General features: G+C 36.8%; 1 protein-coding gene across 1 annotated transcript in view; it reads left to right on the forward strand.

Moving 5' to 3' along the window:
* LOC107704199 (neuronal cell adhesion molecule-like) overlaps positions 1-10860 on the forward strand; it is a 43243-nt gene that overhangs the window by 8344 nt on the left and 24039 nt on the right. Inside the window, exons 2-8 of the mRNA XM_016507085.1 lie at positions 3021-3199; positions 4515-4532; positions 4873-4978; positions 6590-6786; positions 7763-7885; positions 9323-9493; positions 9607-9668. Of these exons, the coding sequence (XP_016362571.1) occupies positions 3115-3199; positions 4515-4532; positions 4873-4978; positions 6590-6786; positions 7763-7885; positions 9323-9493; positions 9607-9668 (762 nt within the window). The 5' untranslated portion in view covers positions 3021-3114. The remainder of the gene's footprint in view (positions 1-3020; positions 3200-4514; positions 4533-4872; positions 4979-6589; positions 6787-7762; positions 7886-9322; positions 9494-9606; positions 9669-10860) is intronic.

Consider the following 10860-nt stretch of genomic DNA (forward strand, 5'->3'; position numbering starts at 1 on the left):
ATAAATATAAATAAAATATTGAAATAAAGTAAAACATAAATAATGATACTAACATGGAAATAAAAGTGTTTACAAACTAGATTTTTAAAATAATATTTGTAAAAATGCCCAAAAAACACAAATAACTAAAACTTTAACTACAATTAAAATAAAAACTAACATATTATATTAATATTAAAATAAATGAAAATCTGAATATAGACAATGATAGTAAATATCAGAGTAATACTGTAATAAGACAGGGAGAGACTCTGAAGGCACTACGGGATCCCGTCAGGGTCATGTTCGGCTGTCCTTCATCTCACTTTAATGAGTTTGAAACTGATTTGAGAGCAGTAATCATCTGTGTTTCATCTGAAGAAAATAAACATGTGAGTTTGAGTTTCTGACTCTGATTTCTGAGACTGGAATCTGCAGTGATGAGCTGTTCAATGTAGATTTGATTATTTACAGCATTAACCGGAGGATGAAGTGGTGTGTGTGTGTGTGTGTGTCTGTGTGTGTGTGCCTACTAATTATCCTGACATGAGGAGGAACATAGCAGAATAATGACAGTGTGTGTTTTGATGTCTGTGTCTGTGTGTGTGTGTGTGTGTCTATGTGTGTTATAGCACTCTGGTTTGCGTGTGTGTCTGTGGCTGTGGCTGTGTCTCTGTCTCTCTGTGTCTGTGTGTGTGTGTGTGTGTGTGTGTGTGTGTGTGTGTGTGTGTGTGATAGCACTCTGGTTTTCCCTGCATGCTAACAAGGCCTCGTTTCTTTAAGGCGCTGCCAGAAATGAGCATGTGAGTGTCTGTGAATGAGAGAGAGGAGGAATCTGTGTGGATTTTGTGGGTGTTTGTTAGTCTGAGTGTGAGAGAGACGGGAATGTTAATGGATTCAGAGTTCAAAGACGCGCTGAGCAAACATTTGCTTTCCATCGTCTGGAAAAACAACACAAATGATCAGAAGACAAAAGCAAGTGTCCTTGAGGCAGAAGATAAAGGCCAAGAAACACAAGAGTATCTTTAACCCATTCATCATGTTTCTCATTCATCAAACTCCAGCAGAACTCAGTTCTTCTGTCATTTTGATACGTTTCTCAGAAAACAAGACTTTGTATCTAGATTTGCTATTTATATTAAGATTAGCTGTGAGTATATATGGCTTTAAGTGAGTATATGGTCAGTATACGAGTAAAATTTAACATGCACATAATAGTTTTTAATTAGTGTTAGTAATAAAGATGAATCATTTGTATTCCTCGTCTGTAAGATAAAAGCATCTCCTAAATCAGGGTTTCCCAAACTGGGGTCAGTGAAATGATGAAAAAAAAAAATTAAAATTAATAAATAATTTTAAAATAAAACAATTTATTTAAAAAAAACTATATTTTAAATAAAATATACAAATATTTTATTTGTTTAGCTGCATGTTATGTGACATAAAATTTAAATCAATTAATATTTTAATTTTATTTTTTTATTTTTTTATAAAACCTAAAATTATTTTATTTGTTTAGCTGCATGACGCCATCATTAGCTGATATCAGAGAACCATGAACATGTGTTGTTAAATTACTGAAATCATAAGAGCAGCAGACACTCATCAAACACTGAACTCGGTCAGCACCGGTGTTTTCATAAAGCGTTGGGCTGATTCATACACACACCATTCATATGATAAACACAGCCATTATCTGCATTCTGCCTCCGCAATTATACAATCTAATGAGGGCTGATGGGAAACGTCTGCTGGAATGTCTTTGTGTGTTTGTGTCAGAGACCAGGAGCAGATCGACACAGTTTCTCGACAGTATCAGAGCAATAAACTACTTTAACTGTAAATGAGAGGACAGTTAGAGTCTGATGTGTGTTTGACTCGCTCGAGGGACTGTCGTGCAACAGAACAGCATTCACACACTCACACGCGTGTTTTGCAGGTCATGTCTGGTGTGTGTTCTGGTTGTTGTTTCAGCTCTGTGTGTTTGATTGTGTTCGAGAACATCAGTCCTGTGATCGTGTGGGAAACACATACACTCAGTGTTCGTTTGGTTCGTTATGGCAGTGATTACGAGCTGTAATTATGAACACATTTACAGCTCAGCGTTATGATGGATCTGCTGTGCTGTTTCAGACGTGTGGAGCTGATGAACGAATGTTTGAGCATAACTGGCCATCACAGACAATTGATTCATATGACTGATTCATTTGTTTTCAAATTTTCCAGTGTTTTGAGTTGAATTGAGTTGAAAAATAAATCAGCTTTCCATTGATGTATGGTTTGTTAGGATAGGACAATATTTGCTCGAGATCTGGAATCTGAGGGTGCAAAAAAATCTAAATATTGAGAAAATCATCTTTAAAGTTGTCCAAATGAAGTTCTTAGCAATGCATATTACTAATCAAAAATGGCATTTACAAAATATCTTCATGGAACATGATGTTTACTTAATATCCTAATGATTTTTGGCATAAAAGAGAAACGTATAATTTTGACCCATACAATGTATTGTTGGCTATTGCTACAAATATACCCCAGCGACTTAAGACTGCTTTTGTGCTCCGGGCTCACATTTATGTTTTGTTTTTAATGTTTTAACACGTTTGGCCATCACAGACATTTTCAAACATTTGATTAATTTGGTTGATTCAGTTGTATTCTAATTTTCTTTGAGGCATCATCAGTGTTTTCATTTGAAGATCGGATAATATTTTTGGCTGAGTTTGCGCTCCAGAGCTCAGTGTGTAGCACACGCGTGTTCATATCCATCACACTCATGTGTGACTGTGTATTGATCTCTGAAAGACGGATTCATTCCACAGATGCAAACGTTACACCATTGACTCATATTCTGTTAATAACCCAACCTTCAGAGCCATTGATCTGGAGCCAGTGTTATTTTAGCATCATTGACACACGATAATGATATAAAATATTGATTAGAATATATTATTATACAAAATACTACTAGTGTTTGTTTATTATGTGTGTGAAATGAATCTAACTGTCTGTCTGTGTGTGTGTGTGTGTGTGTTTGTCAGTGTTGTGTGTGTCTGTGAGCCGCTGCTGTCCTGATCACACTTGAGGGCGGGGCTAAACTCACTTCAGACGCAGCTCATTGGTCACGAGGCGGTGATGGACATGCAGAGGGACGGCCCATTGGCCCTGCTGCTGCTCTTCCTGGGTCACATGATCACGGCGCTGGAGGTTCCTCTGGACCGTACGTATCAACACACACACACACACACACACACTATACACACACACACACACACACACAACCACCTGAACACACACACCTGAACACACACACACACACACTGAACTGACAGTGTCATGTAAACATGACTGAAGGAGTGAAAAGTGGAGGAAAAGTCAACTGATTCAACTGAGGCATTTACGCTGGAACCGCTCTGATTGATTTAAACTCAAAAAAGCATGTATAGTGGGTGAAACAGAGCTTTTCGAAACTATAATGTTAAACCATTGCATCACAAAGATTCATTGTTTTGAAGCGCTCCAATCGGATCGCAGTTCATTTGCTTCAAATCGGGACTTCAGAGCACAAACGGCAAATCATTTGATTCAGATTGGAACTTTAGAGCACGAGCTGACAAATCTGTTGATTCAGATCGAAACTAACTGGGTTCATGAATCGTTTGATTCAGATCGGGATTTCAGAGCGCATTCGTGAATCATTTCAGATCGGGACTTTAAAGTGCGTATTGTGAATCTTTCTTTTTTTTTTTTTTACCTTGTAGTAGGCAGTACAGTTATAAAAACAAAACAGAAAAAAAAACGAAGAGAAAGTGTACACAAATACAGAATTTACACTTTAAGAGGACACATAGGATGAATATAGAGATGCAGTTTTCACTGCTTTGGGATTAACAGAACTTCAGTTTCCATGTACTTCTCTAGATCAGCTTTGAATAAAGAAAAGAGAGGTTTAGAGTAAATTATTGTCTATGTATGTAAAATTCAGCTAGCAGGAAACACAAATTAATTAAGTAAAATTTTCCTACACTCCAAAAACTGTTGGGTTGTTTACTGTACCCAATATCAGATTTAAACATATCGCTTGTTGTTTTTCTTAACATTTATTGAGTTAATTCTATAACAACGCAACCAGTTGGGGTAAAATTTTCAATTTAAGTTAATATATCTGTGCGCACTCCTCATCTTCATCATGTACTCTTCACTCGTGTGAGTGAGAGAAAAAGAGAGACACTGTTTAATTTAAAGGTAATTACACATGCTGCAATAAAATGTTCATTTGTTCATATTCATTTTACAGTGCATATAATAATTTTAAAATAGTTTGAACATCAATTTCTTCATTCTGTAATTCTATAATTCTGTATTCTGTAATATTTTCCACAAATCAAGAAATAGCTAAACACAAGTCTGCGCACACTGGGAATTATATTTTCTCAGATAAACAGCAGGTAGTGTTAATGTTACACACAGAACACGGTCAGTATGAGAGATGTGGTGTTGCTGATGTACTGACGTGATTCTCTTGGCATCTCCAGCTAAACTTCTGGAAGAGCGTAAGTTCCTCACCTGCTGTCCTGAAGGATGCTTGCTGTGAACTGAGCTTGTTATGTCCTTTATTGTCATTAGTTTGCATATGATATGGTTTTATTGCTGTGTTTGCATGCTGTTCTTTTGGCACGACTGCTGCTTCAGTTTTTTTGTGGAGGAAATTTGACGGACTCATTAATACAGCATTGATTTATAGACATAAAAGAGCGTTTGAGTGCATGTGCTGCAGTAGATTGATGTGCGGTGTTATCATGTTTTGCATGTCGATGGATCCTGCGTGTGTGTGTGTGTGTGTGTGTGTGTGTGTGTGTTTGCGTGCATGTCCCCGTGTCATGTGACCCTCAGTGCCGCAGCCTCCCACAATCACCCATCAGTCACCAAAGGACTACATCGTAGATCCGCGCGAGAACATCGTCATCCACTGCGAGGCCAAAGGGAAACCGCATCCCAGGTGAGAAACCTGTCTGAGCTTGTCATTAATGATCTTCATTTCATTCATAATACAGTGATCAGCTGTTGTTTCCACCACTAAGACGAGACGAAGTTCACCCACATTCTGTCATCATTTACTCATCCTCATGTCGTTCCAAACCTGTATGAGTTTCTTTCTTCTGTTGAACACAAAACAAGTTATTTTGAAGAATAATGGCAACCAAACAGCTGACGGTAGCCATTGACCTCCATAGTATGGAAGAAATTACTATTGAAGTCAATGGCTACCGTCAACATTCTTTCGTGTTCAACAGAAGAAAGAACCTGTTCATACAGGTTTAAAAAACTTTAGGTGATGACAGAATTTCATTTTTGGGTGAGCTATCCCTTTGAAATATTCAAATATTGTAGATGAAAAAAAGACGAGACTGAAATGTAGTTAAAAAAAAAAATTTAAAAAAAACTTTACCAAAACCTCTCTTTATGCTTATCAACAAAAAAGAGGAGAAAGGCTTAAAAAGCCTCCAGAAGCTTTCCAGATGTCAATAATAAAGTGCTAGTTTTTGATAGGTGCTTCTTGTTTTTCAATTTGTCGTTATGTATGATCAATATAATAAATCAGGAAACTAGACCGTGCATGTGAGGTCACACTCTTAATTTGCTGTAATTCTGATGAAATGTAAAAAGACAATTCTCAAATGACAGTGTAGAACAGTAATCATGTATACAATTGAGCAAAATAATTAGTATTAACCATTATAACCATATAATCAGTTTAACCATAATGCAGCATGACTAAATGTGACTAAAATATGGTGTTTATAATGATAAAATAATGATATCGCACTATTTAATTTAAAGATAACAAATAACACATGCTGCAATAAAATCGATATATATATATATATATTTTTTTTATGTTTTTCACAAATCAAGAAATAGTTAAAAACAAGTCTGATCACGCCGGGAATCATATTTTCTTGAATGAAGACCAGAAAATGCTCATTTTGCATACGAAACACAATATGAGAGAAACGTTTGTTTTGCATGTTTCTATGCAAGTGACAGTAAAAATCACTAACATTTGTGAGGTTCATTGAATTAAATATTTATGACATATTCAAAGACTTTTTTAGGATGACATAAAAGTGCATTTGCTGAATATGATAATTAATATATATATATATATAACTTATATATATAACTTATATATATAACTTGCTACGTGTACTGTGTTAGGCTAACCGAGACTTGTCATAGCGCTTGCATATTATTGCTCTTTTGTTGATTCTGATTGCTTCTGTTTGTCCTCATTTGTAAGTCGCTTTGGATAAAAGCATCTGCTAAATGACTAAATGTAAATGTAATATGAAAAATATAATAAAACAGGAAACTAGATCATGTTTGTGAGTAACCACATATATAGGCTAATCATGACTAAATGTGACTAAAATGATATTTACGATGATAAAATATGATTGTGAAATATATACTCGTATATGTTTTCAATGACTAAAATTTTCAGACTTTTTGTCAACTAAAACTTGACAAGGTTGAGTAAGTATTTGACATTTGACACAGGACTAGCTGACAGAATTAACTCACGATTTGCCATTCTCCTCGCCCTCAGCTTCTCGTGGACCAGGAACGGGATGCATTTTGACATGGATAAGGATCCTAAAGTCCTGATAAAGCCTCGTTCAGGGACGCTGGTGATGGACATCAGCGGAGGAGAGCGTGCCGAGGCGTACGAGGGCGTCTATCAGTGCTCCGCTCACAACGAGCTCGGCACCGCCGTCTCCAACAGCATCATCATCCGCCAGTCCAGTACGTCACATCAGTCACAGCACAGCTTCCACACTCTCATCTGCCTCTGTTTAACCCTGCTATCTCTCACTGTTCTGTGTCGCAAGACATTCTCAGCATCCTCAGACATCTGATATTCGGAGGTAAATCTCAACGTGTGACTGTGATGCATGTGGCGGCTCAATCCCAGACGGATCCTCATAGTCACTCAGTGTTTAGATCTCTCTCCTCAACACTCTCCACTCACCGCCTCTCAGCTCCGGTTGAAAAACCTGAGTTTAAAGGGATAGTTCACCCAAAAATGAACATTTGCTGATCATTTATGATGTAGTTTACTTTTTTCTTCAGTAGTACAATAAAGATTTTTTGCTGAAACCGTGGTTTTTGGTGATTCATATAATGCAAGTCAATAGGTATCAGCACTTTGAAAGTAAAAAAAAAACATATCAGACACAGAATTAATCGCCATGGCTCCTTATGATATGTTGAGGTCTTATGAAGCGAAGCGATCAGTCTGTGCAAGAAACTGAACATTATTTACTATAATCCAGAGCCTCAGACAAATGATCCGGAGTGATGTCCGGTTCACAAATTAATCTTTTTGTTGAATCAGTTCTGGTTGGTGAACTAGTTGAACCAGTTCATCAAACTGGACTGAACCGTCCGAAAACACAGATCTACAAAACTCACTTTTGTAAAAATGTTCTAAATAATGTTCAGTTTCTTGCACAGACCAATCGTTTCACTTCATAAGACCTCAATAGATCGTCAGGAGCCACATGTATTCATTCTGTGTTGCCTGATATGTTTTGTTTTTTTGTTTTTAATCTTAAAGTTATACTGCTATACTGTATCTACTGAAGAAAAAAGTCCCCTTCATTCTGAATGGCCTTAGGGTGAGTAAATTAACACTGAATGTTCATTTTTGGGTGACCTGTCCCTTTAAGCTTCACCTTCACGGTTGTGTTGAGTAATGTGATCATTCCTGTTTCTGCAGGATCTCCTCTGTGGTCTAAAGAGAGAATCAGTCCAATCGTTGCACAGAAGGGACAGTCTTTAATTCTGCACTGCCGCCCCCCCGCCGGCCTCCCACCGCCCATCATATTCTGGATGGACAACAGTAAGCGAAATGAAAATTCACCCTACTTTCTACATGCATATTAGTGAGCATATATAAATGTTTCGATCTCGTAATGTTGAATTAAACTGGATCTTCAGTGGTGTATGCTGGTCTTCTCCAATCATTTAGTGCTAAACTCCTAAACTCCGCCCCTGCTAGAGTGCAACGCCCACATCTTAACATCCAATCAGCGACAGATTAACAGAACCAAGTCCCGCCTTTTTTCATTAATCCGTGACACTCAGATGTACACAATACGGAAGAAAAGATCTGACGCTATTTTAACTTAATTGCGACTTTCATAACAATAATGAAAATATTACAGACTTTTGTATCAGCAGAAACCTGCTGGATTCACGAAAATCGAAACTTCTCAAAATAAATTCATACATCATTTATCCATTTATACATATATCAATAGCATAAAAACTAAGCGTGTACACTTCATAAGTATACTATATAAAAATTATACAAAAGAATTGTAAAACAAAATTACCAAAAATATCTATCAAAAATATTATGCCAAAAACATTCCTCTAAAGAAAAATAATATTTTTTTTTTTTGTGAAATATAATCCTTTTGTTTATATTTTTGCATAATATTTGTATTATTCATGAATGTTAGTGTACACACTTTTTATGCTACTGATGATTTTTATGCATGTGTTTTCGTCAACTTTATTAGATGCATTACGGTAACATTTCTATAAATAGAATCAGGTGTGCTATTGTCTGTTATGACACTGATGACAATGTGAATCAAAAACATTTTTACTTTAGGCCTTTTTGGCCTCTTAATAAAGTGTTTTTTGTGAGAAGTTTTTTACCAGTATGTGTGATCTCCTCTCTTTGTTGAATTTAGTTTTTTGAGAGTAAGCATTAAAGTATTTCTGATCCCTCTGAGTGCAATTGTTGAAAAGAAGTTCTCTAATATTTCCTTAAGAACATTTAAAAACATTTTATAGATATGATTGTATAGCAGTTCTCAACAAAGACTAGCTGATAAACTCAATGAAAAACATCTCAAAGGCTGTGCTTTTGTATAAAATGTAAGAAAATAGCAGATAAGAAGAATGTTATTCTTTAGAATGTTTTGTGAGTCCTGATAAAAAATACTTTTTATTTTAGCAGCATGTTTCAGTTTGAATCTTGTTTGTATTTAAACGGGTTTCTTGTCTTTGCAATCTTTTAGCCCTTATGAAAGTCTGTGTGCTGAGGCACGGTGGCAAAATAAACCGTATTATTCTTTTCAGTCCCACTTTCTGATTTTGACTTCTTCTTCACTCCACAAGTGTTGATGCTTTAAAGAGGTTTGTTATTTCTCTGCATGCAGCTCGCTGATTTTGTGAAGCTGCACCAGAATAACCCTGCAGAACCGGATCAGATGTGTAATGTGTTCGCTTCAGATCTCACTCATGTCTGTGTGTGTCTGCGCAGATTTCCAGCGTCTGCCGCAGAGCCGGCGTGTGTCTCAGGCTCTGAACGGAGATCTCTACTTCTCCAACGTCCAGCCGGAGGACTCCAGGAGCGACTACATCTGCTACGCTCGCTTCCCGCACACACAGACCATCCAGCAGAAGCAGCCCATCAGCGTCCGTGTGCTCGACAGTGAGTGCTGTCCATTCATCACGCTAATGAAACAAAGAGAGCTCTGAATGCCAGCTGTAAGACACTTCTGTCTGCATGTCTTTGATTTGTGCTGTTGTTTTGTTGTGTTACAGTGGATTCACTCAATGACACACTGGCAGATTATTTCAATGACACTGATTTGTTTAGTGGTGAGTGATGGCGCCCCCTAGTGACCCTCCTTTAACCAATCCCTCGTCCTGCCGGTTAACCAACACCCGGTTTACTCTAACCTATACTCCCTCATTCACGCACAAATCCGTCTTTTATTAAAGCCCTGGACTAATCGATCTCAGATCTCTAATCGATCGAATCTTCTGCTTTAGAAACTCGATCTTATATCAGACTTTGGGAGGTTTGTCTCTCTCTGTTCGTTAATCATCATCTCGTTCTGAACTCTGTTTGTCTCTTCATCTTCCTGATTTCTGTTATTCCTCTGTTGCTTTCTATCTAGTTCTTCTAAACCTTGATTAGTTCTCTTCATTTTAATTCAGTTCATTTCACGTGTATTTGTACTTGTATTCAAGAGCAGCTTCACAGAAAGGTTTGTTTCATTGTTTCGACCCTGAAGTTGTTTTCAGTCAAAGCTGAGCGAGTTAAAGTAATGTCAATATGGCAGTAATATAATAACCCTCATGCATTCAGTTAACCCTTGTGCTGTTCTAATTTGGTGTTTCTGGTCAAAAATGACTGGCTTTTTAAAAATTGCTCTCATCACGCTGTAGTATCAGTAAATCTTGGATTTAATCTTTTTGTCAACTCGTTTTCTTTCACTCAGCACAGGTTTTATATTTCTTTTTGGACTGGTTGATCACAGGGTTAATTGATCTGATCTCATGCACCTCAGTTTTTGAGTGAAAAAACATTATTTGTGGATATGTTGGGCAATATTCACTCGAAAACTGAGATCCCAGATCAGTGAGGCCTAAAATCAATCAATTCCATGAAGAAATATAAAACCTATGCTAATTGAAAGAAAACAAGCTGATAAAACTATTGAATCTAACATTTTGCAAAAAATGTAACACAACAAGAAATTTATAAGCAATTTTTGTAGGTCGGTCATTTTTGGAAAAATGGAAAATTAGGGAAAACATCCACAAAAAAGTACAAAAATTATCATTTTGGAGGGGATGTTGTTATTCCCTGTGTGAGCAAATTCAGTGAGTTTTAGTCAGGTGTGAATCATGAAAATAAAATCCTCTCTGGGTCAAAATGAGCTGAACACAACATAAGGGTTAAAAGACAAAACAAATGTTACAACTAATGAATGATTACAAAATAAGGCTAATATTTGACAGTTTTGTATGGTGTGTGTGTGTGTGTGTGTGTGTGTGTGTGTGTGTGTG

The sequence above is a fragment of the Sinocyclocheilus anshuiensis genome, unplaced genomic scaffold (assembly GCF_001515605.1).
Source record: "Sinocyclocheilus anshuiensis isolate Anshui unplaced genomic scaffold, SAMN03320099.WGS_v1.1 scaffold1228, whole genome shotgun sequence".
Taxonomy (NCBI): domain Eukaryota; kingdom Metazoa; phylum Chordata; class Actinopteri; order Cypriniformes; family Cyprinidae; genus Sinocyclocheilus; species Sinocyclocheilus anshuiensis.